At 39.8% G+C, this 20,373-nt stretch overlaps 1 protein-coding gene across 1 annotated transcript in view; it reads left to right on the top strand.

Moving 5' to 3' along the window:
- Nucleotides 1-14,381, top strand: part of LOC150081893 (aldose reductase-related protein 2-like) — a 39,712-nt gene extending 25,331 nt beyond the window's left edge. Inside the window, exons 6-10 of the mRNA XM_090378961.1 lie at nt 4,364-4,479; nt 8,698-8,770; nt 9,397-9,480; nt 11,856-11,947; nt 14,191-14,381. Coding sequence (XP_090235087.1) covers nt 4,364-4,479; nt 8,698-8,770; nt 9,397-9,480; nt 11,856-11,947; nt 14,191-14,233 — 408 coding nt within the window. The 3' untranslated portion in view covers nt 14,234-14,381. The remainder of the gene's footprint in view (nt 1-4,363; nt 4,480-8,697; nt 8,771-9,396; nt 9,481-11,855; nt 11,948-14,190) is intronic.
- The last annotated feature ends 5,992 nt before the right edge of the window (nt 14,382-20,373 follow it).

Here is a 20,373-nt window from a genome sequence, read left to right as displayed (position 1 = left end):
CTCATAAACGGCATTCTTACTAAACATCTCATATCATGAAATCGTTGCAGTTCGAATACGTAACGCTTCCCAAATAAAAAGACCATTGTTATGTATTTTTTTTTATCTCTTCCTTCCCTGTTCTTTTTTTTTTTTTTTCTCTCGCTTCAAAGGTCCTATTCCTTTAATATTCCCATTTCACTGTACGGTAATTCTGATTCAGATATTTGTAGTCTTACTATCAATGTACCTTTCAGCTATTCGTTAAAATTTTACATTTCTTTCAGTCTTGTCATTTTTTGCACTTTTATTTACTTTGCTCTTTCATCCTTTCTCACTCATTGTTTCTGTTTCCCTTCTCTGTTCCTCTTTTCTGTTTCCTTTCTTTGTTTCTCTTTTCTGTTTCCACCTTAGATCTATTTTCTGTCACCATCTCTCACTATCTCTTTCACCATCTCTCACAATCTCTTTCACTATCTCTCACTATCTCTTTCTTCCTTTCTATGTGTTCTTTCACTCTCTCTCAATTTCATTTTGAGGGCGATTACGGGCGATACCGAATTCTGCAGCCACACTCCTCGCACTTCGACCTTCCTTGAGCTTCCCAATTATTGAGCCCGGGTAAAGTCATCCAGATGTTGTCTACTGGCCACTTCGTTATCTGTAGCACTGTATGAAACCAATCGAACGTCTGTACCAATCGTGCTCACCATTCGGTAATTTGCACATAACTGCTGCCTTTACCTGTTTATGTGAGCCCTCTCATCGTCACGATTCAAATTTTTGCATGTGCACCAGATACCGAACGGTCACAGTTATGCAAATCGCCACAGGCTGTTTCGTTTGATATTGTGGTTGTAACCTTTAGAAATAGCGTTTGTCCTTAAGTTTTGCACACCAGTGTATCCATTTATGGCATTTAGCCGGCGTAAAATTTGTCATTTACATTTCTTAAATTTTATAATGTAATTATAAAAATAGATTGCCTATGTTTATAATGAAATTTTATAATGCAAATATCCATTGCTATAAAAGTACACTGATTTCAAAGGATGTGGAAGCTTGATTTGTAAAATTTAATGTTTTCTGTAGTAGAATACGGTATTTTTGTAAGATTTAAATATGCTTTACTCGCATATACACAAAGGGCATATCATTAGGCCTTCTTATTCTTCCGGTCACATAGTTCCCCGAGTAGCTGTTGTGGCCACCAACAAATTCCTCCAACTGCATCGATCATGTGTTATACGAGCGGCATCGCAAAATATCCCACCCAAAAGTTCACTGATCCCATCCTTCCACCTAGTTGCAGGTCTTTCTTTAACAGCAGTTTTTAGAGTTGGTTTTGTTATGGTCTCTGTGGCATGAGATAATGTGGTGGTATGCCATTGCCTACCAAAATCATTAGGTACACCTATCCTTTTCATGAAGTGGAGCACTCCCAGTAAAAGTATCACATTGTAAAAGTACACTGAGTGGACCAAAATCATGGGATACCTACCTAGTAACGGCTAGGCCCACTTTTCGCCCGGATAACGGCACTCACTCGGCGAGGAATTCAGTCCACTACTTCACGAAAGGATTCCACAGGTATTGCTGTCCATAATTCGGTCGCATTCCTGGGTGGAGGATCAAAAGCTCGAACGGACCTTCCACAGCATCCTAAAGAGGCTCCACAGGGTTCATGTTCGGTGAACGGGGAGGCCATTCCATGGTGGTAAAATCTGCAGAATGCTCTTCGAACCATGTTCTAGCCGCCACAGCTCTGTGGGGAGGTGCATTTCACTGCTGGAAGAGTCCATTACCCTGTGGGTGCAATGACCATGAAGAGATGCAGATGGTCTACAAGGATAGACACGTAACCTGGACAGTTCAGGGATGCATCTAGACGTACCAGAGGTCGCAACATGTGCCAGTTGAACACGCCCCAGACCATTACTTACCGTCCACCTGCCTGTACAGTTCCTTGTTGACATGACGGGTGCATAGCTTCGTGCGGATTCCTCCAGATGCGCACCCTCCCATCTGCTCGAAATAACTGGAAACGGGACTCATCGGACCAGGAGACCCGTTTCCAATCATCCAAGGTCTATCGACGTTCTTTCACCAAGTTGAGGCCTACACTCCTGTGTGGTGGTGTTTGCAATAGGACGTGCTAAGTCTGGTGGGTCGGTGGCTCCCATAACCTATTGCAGCTAATGATCGCCTGATGGTCTTGGAGACGTTTTTGGCATTTTGACATTTTGGCATTTTGTGCCACTGTCGCTCTCTGTTTGGCTGAAATAATGTGAGACATACGTCGACGGCCACGTTCATCCACCACCTTCCTCTGCCCACAGCGCTGTCTACGATGAGATGTTATTCCGGAAATGCCGTATTCCCGATACACTCATGATACTGTCGAACGGAGATAGTGCAATTTCTATACCACCTCAGCGATAGAGTGACCCATGCGTTAGGCACCCTCTATCATCTCTCTTTTAAAGTCGGTAAACTCACGACGTTTATCCATTCTGACATCGAATTACGTGAGTGGAGTGATGTAGTGTACCTATATACCTGCCAAGCGGTGGGTTCGTCCGCTAGCGAGAGAGGTGAGAGCGTCGCGTTGCTGAGGGAACAGGTATCCCGTGAATTCTGTCCTTTCAGTGTAAAAGTATCAGCAATTCAATGCGAGATTTGAAAGACAAAGATTCTAGTGTTTTAATGGTATTTGGCATCTGGCGCGCGGGTATCAGTATCTCGTAAACTGCAACCCTTTAATGTTTTCATGTGTGACTGTGTCTCGGCTGTATCGGGATTGGATTGGTGCAATAACCAAATAACCGTTTCTGACTACGGGTTCACCGTTCACTAGCGAACGGTGAACCCGTAGTCAGAAACAGGTCCTTGATGCGAGAGGCCACAGATGCTGACAAGAGCAATAGAAAGACTGCAGTCAATCAAATAGCAACCAGTACAAGAAGGATAACCAAACAAGCATATCAGAACACGCGACACACATTGTATCTTGTTACGGATGGAGTATCGCAGCTGACGACCGAACTGGGTTCCGCTTCTGTCAGCAAAAGAAAGAAGGCAGTGGGATCAGGAACACCAACGCTCGACATTGGACCATTGAGAAAACTTTGTCTGGTGTGATGAATACAGGTTCTTGAATTATTGAATATTGAATTCAACATTCTGTTTAATGTTGATTGGACTAGAATGTGATGAAAAATCACCAAATCTCAATGAAATTGCATTGAAATATGGTGACCTGTGTGGATTGAGGCTTGGTAATCTGAGTGGACTCAGATGTCCTTTGTCAACCAGATCTACAAAATAAGTACCAAATTTTCTCGTCTACGGTGGATCTCAAAGCAGCAACTGCTACACGTTCGACATCCTCTCACTATTAAAAAGTTCATCACCTCCACGATCTACCCCACCATTCTCTATGGTGCAGAAATATGGGCCTCTGCTGCACCTACAAACCTCAAGCAGGTGTACACCGCTGAATACTAGTTACTGAAATGGGCCAATAACAAGCTTCGTCTACCTCCCGCTACCACAACCACCATGATGGCACAAGCACTCGACATCCTGGTGATGACGTTCCTGATCGTGGAAAAGGGGCTGGTCTTCACAGCCAAACTCATCACGGGCCAGATATCATCTCCAAATATTTGGAACGTTTGCTCTTGGAGGATCCCACAGCCAAGCCTAAGGTCGGTACCAGCACTTGTGGCTCACCACAACAGACTTGTACTCACTGAGAGATTTCTTCCCAAGCAGATGCTCGCTGCCCTCAACCGTGTGGACGCTGACATCGACAGCATAATAAGTAACAAGAAGGACAGACACAACCTTATCAATGCCGTTAAACCCTGATATATTGCCAAGTTGTATTTTTTTTTCTGTATTTGTGTTTAGCTCTGTGTTTTTATGCTGTATTTGTATTTCTTTTGCATTTGTAATCTGTATTTTGTAGCCTTTTGTATTTGTATGCTGTACTTATTCTTCTTTTCTCTAACTGCTATATGTGAACCCCTGGCGCTCGTTGCCGTGATGGGATATTGTGCTGTAACTTTACTTCACAATAAAGATTTATTTATTTATTTCATTGAGAACTTGTGAGACGAGGTGTATGAGCTCTTTAGAGTAGAGATCCGCAACCATATGATTTGCAACAACTGTGAGCAATCGAGTCACGAGGACCAGCATCCGGTGGCACGCTTTCAGCACCTCGTTGAGTACATGCCACTACGAATACAGACTGTTCCGAGGACTAATTGGGAGGGGGCTGCTCGCTATTAGATAGGTGCTCGCTTTTGTTAGATGCTTAATAAAGTGGCCACTCAGTGTATACTTCAAATGTATTCATTTGCGTTTTCTTTCTTAGGTGGAGTGCCACATGTATTTTCAACAAGACAAGCTGTTCGAATTTTGCAAGAAACTTGGGATAACTTTTACAGCATATTCTCCTTTTGGCTCCCCAGGAACCAGCAGTGTCCAAAAGTATGTTCACTTTTCAGGAGTGTATAATATTTTGAAGTAGTTTTTCATTTCTATTTAAATTTAAATAAAAAATAAGTTTCTTTCATTAATCACAACAAGGCTTAGATAGAATTTGGTTTAAATAACGGTTTCGGTTCCTCACCTGTAATTGGGATTATTATTATTATTATTATTATTATTATTATTATTAAATCCGTTTATTAAAGTAGCAAGTGTTTGCTTTCACCCCTTATACACAGCCGACCGGCTAGAAGGGTGTATAAAATGCAAGAATTGCAATTATTTACAATATAGGAAAATGTACAAAAATTTACAATATTTACAATGTACAAAAATGCGCGATTACAATTATTTACAATATTTACACAAGTACGTATATTTACAATATTTTTTACAAAATTCAATTATTAACAAGATTATAGTTGAAGTAATATGTGTGCTTTAGAGAGGGTCTTCACTCGGTACTGCTTGCTTTCGGAGTATTTTATAGGGTCTATTGCTATTGAATTGAAAAGGTTGATTGCGTTGTTTGGGAAGAAATTCTTCAGATAGCACAGGTTGCACAGTATAGAATGAAACGGTGGATAGGGGTTGTCATTACTGCGTCCAGCACGTGGAGTAGAGATAAGTCCTCGAAGACTGGGGGTGGTAATCACACCGGTAAGCATCTGAGAAAGAAGAAGAATATTCCTGGATGCAATGTGAACTCTCCAGGGAGTGATATTCAAGTTGGTATATAAAACAGCCCTGGAGATGGTGAATGCGTTGCCCGTGACCCTGTTCATCTATTGCACATTATCCAGTACTCGACTGGCAGGAATCTGTTTATGTACGACGTCGGGGCAGAACACCAGATTGGTGATGCATACAATGCGATAGGTTGTAGGCACCGCTGAACGTATCCTCCGACTACATCATTCAGTCAGTAACCCCGTCAGCTCTTGTCGAATTGCCCACATCGCCGAGAAAGTCTTCGATTTCAAGGTCGAGAACTGGGTCTGAAAAGTGAAGCCCTCGTCTCAAGTCATGCCGAGGTCGGTGTGAGACTTCACTTTTCTTATCTGTAATCCGTTGTGATAGGCTGTGATGTCATTTTTTATTCTCTTTTTTGTGAAGGTAAGTTGAGCTGATCTTGATACGTTTGGTTCCAGACCCATTTGCAGTAGATAGGTTACAAGGCTGTCGATCAACGGAGACTCGCTGATTTATCAGATGAGTTTGTTTAGCTTCTTTAGATGTTATGTATAATTTGAGGTCGTCTGCATACGATGAGAAATCAGAGTACCTTGCGAGGAAAGGCTCAAGGGCAGCGGCGAACAGTGGACCGGACAGGACAGGACACCTCCTTTCGGTACTCCTCTCGTTATAGTGCACTCTTGTTGGAAGGATTTATAGCTGATAATGAGTTGTCTTGGTGTAAGGATGAGGTTGATGGTTTTTAGCAGGCTTCAGTAATGCCAAAGTACTTTTCTAGAATGTAGATGAGAGCGGGAATTGAGAGCTTATCATAAGCAGATGAAATATCAAGGAAGATGACGTCAAGCCGAGATTTACTGTTGAGAGCAGTTTGAATTTCAAATAGGGTATTCAGTATGTTTTTATATGTAGATCTTTTGGAGATCACGGTATGCAGATGTTTGGGTCTATGAGAGAAGCATTGATCGATCAGTACTGATAAGATAGTTTTCTCAAACACTTTTAACAGAGAGCAGCCCACTGAGATCGGTCTCAAGTCCTTAGGTTCCTTTGGGTTTATTCTTTTGGGTATGGGTTGTACCCAGTAGTGATTCCACATTGTCGGGATTTGATCCGGAATTCAATATGCGATTCAAGGTTACAAGAAGGGGCTCCACAGTGAAGGCACTACACACTTTAACCATGAATAGAGGGAAGCCGTCAGGACCAATTGTAGATTTATTAGGAAGTCTGTTGATGGTATTTATAAGGTGTTTTGTTAGCGTTTTAGTTGAAAGGAGCTGTCTGTAGTGCGTGACGAAATCACTTAGGTTTGGGGTTTTTGTGTCTAATGGCATCTCATTGAAAGTCAGAGATACCCATTCCTGAAATACCTTCTCATCGATATGGAAATATTTTTTTGTTGCATTTAGATGTAATACGTTTGGAATAGTTTATTCTGTTGAGTACCAGCTGCCGGATTGCTTTTCGTTTACATTTGAAGAAAGTTGCCCACTCTTTCTTGTACATCTGGTAGTCAGCTGAGTTATGATACTTTTTCCATATTCTGAATGCTTTTTGTTTCTTCTTGAATGCTACTCGGACTTCGGCATTGAACCATGTATTAGATCTATCAGAGAATTTTAATTGCTTGGAAACTCCTTGGGAGGCAATTTCAAGTAGCTGGCTAGCCAGGTTAGATATAGCATTGTCTGTTGATTCTTGCTGTAGATCCTTCCAGTTTATTTCTGAGACGTGCAAGGATGATTTCTGGGTTTAGTATTTGATGGAGAATACTGTTTTGGTAATCACCTCGTTCCTGAAAGCTTCACCAGCGTTTGAGTTTACTGTGACGTTGAACTCAAACATGATGGGAGAGTGATCAGAGGGGAAGCTGTGGTGTTCAGTGGTCAGACCAAGGTGTGGGAGATTGTGGAATAATAGATCTGGCATCTGGTTTCCCCTGGTAGGAGGTGTAGTTTGGTGAACTAAGCCAAATGTGCCAATGACTAATATGAGATCTTCAGTGGCCTCATCATGTCTGGTCGTAGGCATGTTGAAATCGCCTATAATGAAGGTGGGGATATTGGGGGCTAGGTTGGCTGCTAGCCATGCTATCAGTTCACTTCGTGAATCTTCTGTGTGGTTAGGGGTAGATATACAAGACAAATTTGGAGTTGTAAGGCATTCTTTCTTAATTTGGCACATAGGGCTTCGAAGTTATCTGATTTGGTCACCTGAAATCTGGACTGCTTGAAACTGTACTCATCCGGTTTCAAGCAGTCCAGATTTCAGATGACTAAATCAGATAATTTCCAAGCCCTATAGAATCACATGAATGGTGCGTGCGGGCCTATATTTACTTTTTACTAGTCCTCGTACATATTTACTAATACTAAATGACACACTAGTTTTGACGACACGTCAATATCAGTAATGATGCACCTTTTTATCTCGTGATCCCATTATTCTTTTTTTTTTTTTTTTTTTTTTTTACACTCCACCCCATATCATAAATTTTTTTTGTTTATACAATATTGCATTTGTTTTTCCTCTTAATTAAGTTTTCAATTATGATTATAGAAAAGCATAAATACGTGCATTTACTTTTAAATTTCGTTCAAAAATAATAAAAAATTAAACGAGACTCGATCTTGGATATTATTTTCGCCAAATCTACTAAATAAACGTTACATTTTTAAACATTATCCAGCGGCCCGCTTATCCAGAGTCGTGAACCCAAAGTTGTGCCTTACTGGACTGTTATCCAGTGGTGCGCGTACATTTGTACGTGAAGGTTCACTGTGCCTTTTTATAAAATATTCCTGTTTCAGTAGCTGAGTATTTGAGGATAAAAGAGAAGTACCTGTTATTATTATTCTTTTTTCATAATCCTTCTTTAAAAGCTGAGCCCATTGCGATGGGTAGGAGGAGGCAGTCGTGGGTTGTTGTTTTTTTTTTTAATAGCTGCATTTTTGCAGCAACTTTTGCTAGCATTGAAATAAAAGCGCCATCTCGGTGCATTTTATTTAGTAGATTATTGTCAAGCCCGGATACAGACATATCCGAGACATATCCGAGACGAGACATATTTCTAAACGAAATATGTCTCGTCTTGACCGTAGTAATATGTGCAAATTATGGCATACTATTTAAATGGCGATTTAGTGATTTGTCTAAGTTATTCTTTTTGATTTGTCTAAGTTATTCTTTTACTTTGAATTACTGATAATTTCTAAATCGGTTTCTTTTTGTCTGATAGAGCTTAGAACTATATTCATACTATTGTGAATAATTAGAGCAGCGCAACTTTATTTCTTTTTGAAACTCTTAACTTTTAGAATATTTTATATAACTTTAAATTATAAAATATTCTAACTTTTAGAATATTTTATAATTTATGTTAAAAATAATTTTGTACTAGAATAATTTCACTCTTATTGCAATAATTCTTAAATGTATATCAAACTCTGATATGATATTTGTTTCGAAATATTGAATAAGTTTTATTTGAAGAGTGTGGATGATTTATTGTTGTTACAGAACAGACTCATCGCCCTTAGAAGACCCAGCTCTGAAGCCACTCTGCGATAAACATAACAAAACTCCAGCACAAGTAAGTTTGTTTTTTTTTAGTAAAAGCTCAATCATAGAATAATGTCTGTTAGACTGATGACTAAGTAAATGTATATACTACATTTTTAAAATTAAACCGCGCCTGCTTCACAGGATAAACTACTGATCAGAGAAACAAAATATTTTGAAGAGAATTATACAAAAAGAAGTCCTAATTGCCTTTGCTGCTAGGAGGCGTTGCGTGGAAAGATTCAGATACATTTGTGCTTTGGCATGTTCGTGGTAAGTTAAAGTGTGAACGCGAGGTATTCAATGATTAATAATGGAATGATATGTCTGGAATAACGTTATTGATATTTGCTTGTTGTCAAATCGGCTGGCTAATCAGTATGCATGGTTTCATTCAACACTCTCAAATTCCCATAAACAATTCAGCTCGGGTGAGTCCTCACATGTAGCGCAGCAGTTATGGTCACTGCCATTCTACGCTGTAGAAAAGCTTAGATTTAAAAATTTTAATTTTGTTTAAACTTTTTTTCGAGACATCTACCACCAAATAAAGCATTTTATAGCACCATATTTCACATGATTGATGGCACAGTTTCACTTAACTTGTTATGTTGGAGATTATAATCAATTATATTGTATATGCTTTTTTAATTTCAGATTATTCTGAGATGGTTCATTCAGAGGGGCATAATTGCCATTCCTAAAAGTACCAATCCCGGGAGGATAAAAGCAAACTTTCAGGTAATATATTATGCTATCCTCATTTTTATGTAATTAATAAATACTTATTTTGAAGACCATATGCTGTTCACTGAATAGATTTTCTCGATAATTGTGTTCAGTAGAACTTAGCTTTGATTTTACAAATTCTCAACAATATGCTGGTTTTCAAAAAAATTATAGAGATCTAAACGCAAACAATATCTAATTTCAAATTAATTATCATTGACATTTGCTATACTGAAAAGTCAAAGGAGATACTTACTCCAGGTACTTGGCATGTGATTGTCTTTGACCGCCTAGACAGCTAAATTCCAGAACTCTCTATTATGTGCAAACTCTCTCTCCAGTTCATCTCTCCTCCGAAAATTATGCTAATCTTTATACCATCCTCCCATCTCAAGGGTGGTTTCCTTTTCCTTTTTCTAATTGGAATTTCTGTGAGGATATGATGAATGTGTCTTTAATTTTAACATTCCAGAGTTCATCTCTTCTAATACTATCATACGCATAGCATGTCCGGCCCACCTCAATTTTCTGAACTTTATGATTCGAATTCTACTTTCACATATATATTTCTCCTTTAGTTCATTGTTGTGTAACTTTCTCCTTTCTCCAGTGATTTCATCTTGTTCTGGTTCGGAGATTGTTCTCAGAATTCTATTTTCGAATGATTGTAATCTGTTCTCTGATTGTTTTGGAAGTGGCCACGTTTCACATCCATAAGTTTCAGTAGGTAGTACTGTATTATCGTTCTTTAAATCCTTATATTCAAGTTCCTAGATTCAAGTTCCTACAAACGTGGTTTGAAGTTAGGATTTTTTTGAACTTCATAAGAGCATATATTTCCACTCTGCATCCTAGAATTAATTTCTTCTGCGATATTATTGCAGTCACTCAGAAAGTTTCCCAAGTACTTGAAGTTTGGCACTTTCTCAACTGTTTCAATGTTGGGGATTTTCGTTATTCATATTTCAACTAATTTTAAGGTATTTTGTTTAGTTGTTTATTTTTCGGCCAATGAGATTAGCTTCCTTTTCCAACACTCTTAAATTAGAGATGAGGCACTGTATATCATCACTGATCAGGGATATGCCATCTGTATATGCGAAGGCCTAGTGTAGACCATTCCCTGTCTCTTCCACTTTTTTTATCACTTTTTCCAAAGCCAAAGTAAAGAGCAGGGGTGAAAGTGCGTCATCCTGTTTTAATCCTGTGGTGATTTCAAAGAGGTCGGATATTTCGTTTTGTACTTTACTTTGTTTATCGATTCTGCCATGCATGAATGTTAAAATTTGGGATTCCAAATTTTAATCCTTCTAGAGTTCATCTCTTCTAATACTATCATACTCCTTACTGAAGTCGATAAAGATCATGTGCATGTCCTGTCATATTCTTATATTTTCCACCCTGAGTTGTCTGACTGTAAAGATTTGATCAGTTGTGGAGCGGTTTTTCTTAAAACCACATTGGTAGTTTCCTACTTTTTTCTTTTTGTATTAGTAGTAAGTTTGCCTCCGTAGTATGATATTTGTATGAAGTGTTTAGAAAAGAAATCCCTCTGTAATTATTACACGCCGCTCTAGATCCTTTCTTGTGAGTGAGACATATTATGCTTTCTTTCCATTGATCAGGTAATTGTTCTTTTCTCCAAATTTGTGTTGTTGGGTTGTGAATAGCTTTATGCAGGTTTTCACCTCCTATCTGCTCTTATGGGTAGTACAGTTGATCATCCCCATATTGGGTGGAAAAGACTTGACTTCGAGTCCCGTCGATGACGGGAGGAAGTTTTATGGGCCTTTTTCACAACGTGGCTGAGTTAGTCAATCTCAGGCTAGGGTAGCATGAGTTTTTTCTCCCGTAAACTCGGGTTTTTCGTCCAGCAGACAGAAAATCGAAGTCAGAACACATGCAATTTACAGACAACGTACACAGAGCAATATAGCCTTAATCACTGAGGCTCGTAAAACCTTAAATTTGTCAAATCTCAAATACAAATGTCATGGCAAAAGTACACGGCAAACAAACCTTATACTCCTTAAGATTTGTTTTCTGTGTATGTTTTCTCGAATTTTTCAAATCTCATGCGTTGTACATATAATGAACTGATGTCTGTTATATAGATTTGTTCTCTCGTTAGAATTTAGATTTACACATATTTAGATTATAACACGTCTGTATTCTTTGTGTTTAATTACGATTTAAAAAGATACCCCTCTTAATATTATGTGCAAGAAAAGATGTGATTTGCCTCTTTGTTCGTCTGCTATTAAGACTACGCTTTTTGTATAATAGCTTCCTATTCTTGCTTATGTGAAAAATACAACACTATCCACAATGCATGTCAGTACAATTCTACAAGAAAAAGCAGCTCTATATTTCTGTTTAATTTTCAGGTTTTCGATTTCTCGTTATCTGAAGATGAAATGAAAGTGATCAGCAGTTTGGACAAAAATTTACGTTTCTTCGATATGAAGCTGTTTAAAGGGTAAGATGTCTTTATTATTATTATTTTTTATTACATTTTTTTCTCCTTGATTGGGGGAAGGGTTTCCAGCCCTGGAAGGGTACTGGTACAGTGTATAGGGTGGTTTTTATGTCCGGCTGTTATTTTTGTTGTTAAAGGAACTCTCTGACTATCCAGCAGGTGTTCAGGACTGAGACTCTCTGAAGTTCCTTGAAGGTGTTCTCTGGGAAACTTATTGCTGCTGGGCTCTTGTGTAGGGTCTTTGGCACCATACCGGTAGTTCATACGATGATCGGGATAGTCCTTACTTGTTGCATATGCCACATCTCCTTGATCTCCTGTCTTAGGTCTACGTATTTACAGATCTTTTCCTCGTGGGTTTTCTGTAGGTCAGTATTGGGCATCGCGATGTCAATCATATAGGTAGCCTTTTCCTTCTTGTCGACAAGGTTTATGTCCGGTCTGTTGTGCGGGATTGTCTTGTCCGTTATTATGGCGTGGTCCCGGTACAGCTGGTGGGTTGGGGTCTGCAGTACGGCTTGTAATTCATCCTTGTAATACAATACACTTTCTTTAATCAACTGGTATTTCCTAGATGGCTTCTAATGTATTATCCTGGCTACCTGGTCGTGTGTACGAGTGTAGTCCGTCCAGGTGATCATTCTGCATCCTTCTGCGGTGATGTGTTGGATCGTTTCTGAGGCCAGGTGGCTTCGTCAGCACGTGTCATCTGTCATTCCAGGCTCCTTATCGATGTATTTTCTATAGTTCCTGGTGTTGATTACCTGGTCTTGGATGGAAAGCATGAATCGTCCAGTCTCGGGGAAGAGCGTTCCGTTCGTGAGCCATGCATTGGAAGCCATTTTATCTATGTGGTCTTGATGGAGGTCATTGAAGTGGCTGCCATGGAGTGTCTTCTTTGCCCATCTTTCTAACTTCGTTTGTTCCTTGTGGGCAGGGGGGGGGGTCTCCTCACTTAGGTTGATTCGGGCGTGCCGCTTGTCTATCTTCCTTATGGCCTGGTAGAGTGGCGCTATGGTTTTATGGAAGTAATCCTTCTGGTTTGCTGTCACTTTCTTCTGTTTCTAGATGAGGTCTATCAAGCCCCTTCCTCCTTATTTCCAAGCTATGGTCAGGCTCTCTCTCTCTCTACGGCCGACTTGGTGTTGGCGGCTCTTGGTTATCATTACAAGAATACAAGAAACAGCACCGTATTTAGCAGTCACGGGCTTGAACTCCGGTCACTCAAAGTACGTGTCCAGTTTGGTGTTAGTCCAATCTATGATACCGAAGGAGTATGTTAGCACTGGGACTACATAGATGTTTTTCGCTTTAACTGTGGTCCCTCCGTTCAACTTTGCTTGGAGCAGGCTTCCTTGTTTCTGATGGTATTTTTCAGTCAGGCAGTTCTTGGTTTCCAGATACTTTAACTGTTGAGCTTGTATCATTCCCAAGTATTTGTAGGTCTCTTCTCCTGTCATGACATTATTATTATTATTTGAATACTGATAGTTTTTTTTTTTAAACTGTTTTGCGCATATCCCTTGGATATTTGAACAATTTCCAAAAAGTAAAGAATTATTATCATGTCATTGTTATCAACCGTTTGCAGATATTTTCTACCACTTACAGAAACTGTTTGAGCCTTATTTCTTTATTAGGGCAAGCTACCTAGAGATACAGTAAATTTAGCACTTTTGGATCCTAAAAGGAAATTCTTTTTAGAGCCCATATGGTATAAAAATACGCGATTATATATTTACACCTTCTTGCATAAAATATAAGGAAATTGTATTTTTATGATGAATTAATGCTTTGAATTTAGAAATGCATTTCACGCCAACTTGTTGATGTCAAGAATGTTACATCTTAGCATTATGCCTAAGAATATGAGGACGGAGGCTAAATTCTAAGAACCCAACTGCTGTGTACCCTGTATGTGCTTAAATTTGCTCTTGCAAACAACACAAAAAATCATAATTGGAACACAACTCCTATAGATCTGTTGGCTCTCTAATGGGCTACAGATTAATTGCTTGTGGAAAAGTCAAAATAATTAAGGAAATTATTTAGAAATACGACAGCGCGCTGTGTTTAGTTTAATTTGCATTTGTAATAAACAGTGAAGTAAACTATTGAATATTCTATTTGAAAAAGGCAGAATACGGGATATAACATGTTAAATATTTTCTGTGTTCATTAAAAAAATTAAAATTAAAAATTTTAAAAAACGTTATTAACCAGAATTATTTTTGATTTTCCAGAATTGAAAAACATCCCGAATGCCCTTTCAACATACCATATTAAGTGGCTATTTCCTGTAATTACAGTTTACCTCAACGCAGGCAATCAAAGATGACAGCATCCACTTCACAGATGCATAATTTCACAGTTAAATTACCTGCACTCATCGAAGTTCTTAGTTCAATAAATGGTCTCTCGTAATTACTTATCTGTAATTTTAGGAAATCTTCTACAATAAAATGTAACATCTGTGAAATGGTTTTCAAATTACTGTGCAAGTTTATTTTTAAATAAGATGTAAAACTGTTCATAATCTTGCAGTTATATCAGTGAATTCATAACAGACATGTGATCAATCGTGGTGTGTTTATGTTAATTTTTTATTGCGAATAACTTGTTGAAATAGTTATCTTTAATGCATTCTAATGTTCAGCTTTTAGTCTCATTATGTTTGCAATGTCGTTAATGAGATTGGAAGCACCGAGAAAGAGAGAGGATTCTTATTTAAACTTCGTGGTCGTAGTTTATCAACTTTCAATAAAAAATAGTTCTCTTCGGCATCTTCAACATTTCAGGGAATCAATAGTTACCTGCCAATTAGCTTAGACTACGAGCTATGTGTACATACACAGTCGTAGCCATGGGAGTAAATCAATACTGAATGATCGCGAGGACAAAGGCTGCAATTAGATAACGGTATTGCACAATTTCAATTGTTTTTATACAGGTAGGAGATGGTTTCATTGTGATGGCTGTGGAATTTAAAGAGCAATACAGCATTTATTAGTGTGCTGCTTAATATGTGTTTTTCTCGAGATGAGATTTTTTTTTATGAGATTTACAGTGTACTCAAGAATACAACTTGCGTAAACAACTCATATTCTGGATGAACTGAAAGAAAACGCCGAGTTCTACATACGTGCTGTTGATGAAGGTATTCGGAGTTGCATCAGTCACGCTTAAAAAGAATAGATGCATGTCTGCACGAGCAAGGTGGACACTTCCACTAACTCTAACAGTTTTAATTAAATTTTGTTCTATTACAGTAGGGTTACATTCTAATTGGATAATCCTGTGTAATGTATAAATAACTTTGTTATTAATATATTCGAGTATTATAATCAGGACATTTTTTTTTTTTTTTGCTGGCCTTATAAATCAACAAGCGAAAATAAATGTTAAAAATAATCAGTTATTTATTATACTCATGTTTATATATGTTTTGTGAGAAGCTATTAAAAGCGCTAGATGTGAATAAACCGAGTATATCGCTTTATGATAACGATTTCCACTAATAGAAAATCCAGTAAACTTTTATGCGTCATAAAATAATGTAAACTCGCTATTTATGCGTATTTTCATGTTTTCTTAAAGTTCCAATTCAAAGTGAATGTAACCATTATAACATACAATGTTATTTTGTTTCCATGGAGATGGCAATGTTTGGAAAGATAACTGAGTAGACGTATAGCATGATGAAAATGTAACTGAAGTAAATGTATACAGATGAACCACTCCCGTATTGATTTATGAAGCAGATGACGTGTGCGATTCTCAGTATTTCTTCTCTCTCTCTCTCTCTCTTTTGAAAGGTTGCAGTGGAGAGGCGAAGCGTTCTTAGAACTAATGTAGCATTACCCCAGGGGGGGTTCACATCTGGTGAGTATGGGGTTGGCAAACCCAGGGTCCCGAGCTGAATGTCATCATCGTTCTTCTCTTTCTTGCTTTCTTGGTGATTCCTTTCTGCTTATGACTCTCTCCCCCCGCCCCCCTCAGGGTAACGTGGGAATTTTTTTTTTTTTTTCTTTTTGGCTGGTGCAGCATAAGCCTCAAGCTAACTTCCATCATATGGCTAATAAAAATAATAATAAATAATAATTAACTAAACCAGTTATACTGGAGGACAGAATGATTCAGCCTCTTTACTACGACTATTGCACTGGGTTGTTACTTGACTGACTGTAGACTTTTTATTGCCCAGCAGAAATCTTGTCAGGTTCCGTTGCCCTTTCGAATCAACGAAATGTTTCCGATGATAGAATCGTCGTTGGCTGAATGCTGTTTGATTGTGATGCAAATCTCGATACGCTCGAAACACAGTTGTACATGATACATGATACTGCAGAGTGTTGCAGTTTTCGATATGTCTGGAGCCAATTACCGTGCGGTATTCAAAGTCACGTAAATATTTCTTCCTACCCCATTCTCGCACTGAATTCCAATATGTAGCATCCCTACAAATCTGCTCACGTGCTGGATATCGCATGATACGAACATGTGGTATAGTTATCGAAGAAACATTCCATTTCATGGATAGGACAAATATAATTAATGAAGTGGTCTCTCATTGTAGTAGTACCTGTACCCTCGCAGTTAGTACTACGTTTGTAGTCGTTCGTCCCTAGTAGCGATGACTGCAAGCAGCGGATACGATCACTGTGCTTCTGCTCTCTGCCGAAGACAGGGTTTGCTGAGATTGAATAAATTTTTGTGGGGTTTTCACACCGTGTTTGAGTTTTTCGGTCTCGGAGGAGATTGCAGAGTTTTTACCGTCGGAAACTGATTTTTCGTCGGAGAAGCAGTCAAAATAACCATATAATTATTACAATGTTGTGCAAAACTTAAGGACCAACACTATTTCTAAAGGTTACAACCACAAAATCTTTACTTAAGGTACTCTTTACTGATGAGAGTAGATTCAGTCTCAGCAGCGATTCTGAACGTCAGCTAATCTGGCGTGAGGTTGGCACACGGTATCACCTCACACACATCACTGAAAGGATCCATATATGGCGATCGAGGTGTTCTCGTCTGGGGAAGATGGTATCTTTTGATTGGATATACACAACTCCAGATACTGGAGGGCAGTACTGCAACTGGTGAACTCTCCTGTACTGAGGTAATCCTTCCCCATGTGCGTCTGTTCCGAGGTGCCAATGCCCCGAGTTCGTGTTTATGGATGATAACGCCACATCCCATCGCACTGCAGCTGTGATATGCTTTTGGAAAGTGAGGACATTGTTCGTATGGGTTGGCCTGCCCGTTTCTTTGATCTAAATCCCATGGAACACATGTGCGACGCTCCGGGGAGACGCTAGCGGCACGTCCACACTCACCAGAAAATGTTCACCGGCTGAAGATGGCGTTGACACAGGAATGGGCGATGTTACCGCAAGAACTTATCAATAACATTGTTCTAAGTATGGACAGTTGGAGCAAAGCCCGCATCGACATTAGGGGTAGCCATATCTCCTACTGAGGATCACCTCTTCCCTTTGTTCCATCTTTGGCAGTGATGCATCTGTATCATGGTAGTCAGTGCTATGTTGCCACTTTTAAAAAAAAATTCCTCTTTACCGTTTTGTTTCAGTTGTTGTGTCGGTGTTGTTTCCTTCATCATTTCTGTACCTTACGAGGTTCCTTTGGTATGCTTTTCCCATATTCAGGCCACTCCTATGAGAAGCTACAGGTGAAAACCTGACTAGTCCCTAAATTTTGCACAACAGTATATTTCTACAAAACATGCACAAGGACTGAAGGCCTACAAAGACGCCCTTTGCGAAAGGAAGCTTCGTTGAGTCATTTTATCAGTACCTGTACTAAAGTACTGAGTGCTATATACAGGTCTGGAGGGTTCATTTTAGGAAGGTCGTGGATCTGTTGGAACCGATGCAGAAAGCTGCAACGAGATTAGTGAGAGGAACAAAAGGGTACCCTTACCAGGAAAATCTTGAGTTCTGAAAATTGCAGTGCCTGGAGACTAGACACCTGTGTGGGTATCTCATTAGGGTGTTTAAGGCTTTGAATGGATTGAGTAAGTTCAGTGCTAATGGATTGAGCAAGTTCAGTGCTAATGGATTGAGTAAGTTCAGTGCTAATGGACTCCTGCTCTTGTTCAGCCTGCACACATGAGGGGGCATAAATTTAATCTGATGAAAGATGGTTGCAAGGTAGATGTGCGGAAATTTGCCTTCACCCAGTGGGTGTTCGATTCTTGGAACAAATTCCCATCTGGTCTTGTAGGGGAGATTAGTTTTAAATTCAAGGAAGAAGAGCTTGACAAGGTGTTAGGAGGGAAGAACATAAGATATGGGATGTGCTGGCTTTTTTTTTTGGCTGAAGCTGTATACAGCTTGCTTTCTTGTATCATTCGCCACTGTTTTTGCCGGGATTTTTTTAACCAAATCACGCAGTGTGATTTGTCAAAAACAGTTCTGGATTTGATCGCATTGGTTGAAGGAGATTTCCCGTTCTAATGGAATGAACCTTTATTTCATTTTTTTTTCACCTCGACTCGGTCTTTGGCAAACTTGCTTGTTTCATATTCTCTAATTCTAGAGTAGCTTACTTACAGGAGTCAATCTTTACTGTCTGCCGTCCTCCCCACACCAGGAGGAAAAGACATGAGTTCGAATCTCATCTCCTCAATAATGGGTAAAACTTTCGTGGTCCGTTTTCACAACGTGGCCCATGTTATTCCATCTCAGGCGAGGGTGGCATGGTTTTTGCTTCTGAAACTCGAGTTTTTCCTCCAGCAAACAGGGAAATCGACAACAGAACACGAAATTTACAGACACAATATATGCGGCGCAATATGGTTTAAGTTGCGAATGCGCCCAAAACTCTATAACAACAACAACACTTTACTGTCTAGATGAAAGTAATTTTTCTGCATACTCCGGAAATACAGAAGGAAATGCTAACCCCTGGGGAGTGGCGTATCGGGTCTCCACAAATAAACTCCCCAGAGGGTAAGTCGTAACGGCAAACGAGACAGCTCAGGGAACCTATACCAGAACATGGAAATCCTCTATAGACAATATCTTGGACCATATCTTCCTTCCTGCAACCGAGCCTCAAACCCAGGAACAAAGAAAACTATGCGAGAACAATATCACATACACAACCACAGCTGTTGAACCTGCCTTCTCACCAATGGAACTCAGCATAGCGGCAGCGAGAATGAAAAATAGAAAGACCCCTGGTATAGATCAAATTGAGCCCGAGATGCTCAAGGTGGTGGTAGAAACTATACAGAACACAATATTGGGACTCCTCAACCGATGTCTCTCGGTGGGCCACTTCCCGGCCTCGTGGAAAACGGCACGAATAAAACTCATTTTAAAAAACCCGACGAAACCACAAGGAATGCCAGGGTCATATAGGCCAATCGCCTTGTTGTCAATCTTCAGCAAGCTCTTCGAGCGTCTTCTCTAGCAAAGAATCGAGAACCACTTCCAAGAATCAAACCTCATGTCGCCTAATCAATATGGCTTTAGGAAGGGGCGCTCAGCTGTAGAGGGTCTGGAAAATATTATTGAAACAGCTAAAAACTGCAACACAAAATACTTCCTTCTAATATCAATTGACTTCGCAGGAGCCTTTGATTCTCTCTGGTGGCCTGCTGTTCTGGCCAGGCTCCGGAAGGCTCATATCACAGGAGACTTATATCGATGCCTCAAATCCTATCTTGAAAACAGGCGAATCACTGTTACCACTCCATACGCCTCTGTTTCTAGGCCGGTCCACAGGGGCTGCCCTCAGGGTTCTGTCCTGGGGCCGCTCTTGTGGAACCTGGTCCTAGACGAGTTCCTTAATTTGGATATTCCAAATGTTAAAACCCAGGCATATGCGGATGACCTGGTTCTGATGCTGCAGACTGACAGCCGGGCACGACTGGAGACCGTAACAAACCGGGCCACTAGCGACTTGCAAAATTGGGCTAGTACAAATCTCCTTACTATCTCCTCAGAAAAAACAAGTCAATACTTCTCAAAGGATTCCTTGAACCTAGAAGACCACCGCAGATTAAGATAAACGGGAAAACTATAAAGTTGCTAACAGAAATAAAATACCTCGGAGTGATACTTGACAGAGACCTTAGCTTCACACCACATCTCTGCTACCTGAGAACAAAAATAAGAAGATATGGGAGCCTACTGGCCAGAGTCACTAGGAAAGATTGGGGCCTGAAGAAGAGGGCCCTTGGCGTCCTCTATAAGGCATTCTTTACCCTAGCACTAGCCTATGCAGCTGGGGCCTGGTACACAAAGACTAGCACAGCTGTCAACAAGAAAAAACTAGCGATGACACCGATCGATATTACTCATAATGACAAGAGCTTGCTGCACTGTGAGCACTCACACGTTCCAGGTCCTGGCGGGATGCCTTCCCCTGGACTTGGAGATTGCGTGCTGGGGGTT

The sequence above is a fragment of the Mastigoproctus giganteus genome, chromosome 8, assembly GCF_048544385.1.
Source record: "Mastigoproctus giganteus isolate SK-2022 chromosome 8, ASM4854438v1, whole genome shotgun sequence".
NCBI classification, from domain to species: Eukaryota; Metazoa; Arthropoda; class Arachnida; order Uropygi; family Thelyphonidae; genus Mastigoproctus; species Mastigoproctus giganteus.
The sequence above is the reverse complement of the archived record's forward strand: the minus strand, read 5'-3'. Positions and strand labels throughout refer to the sequence as shown.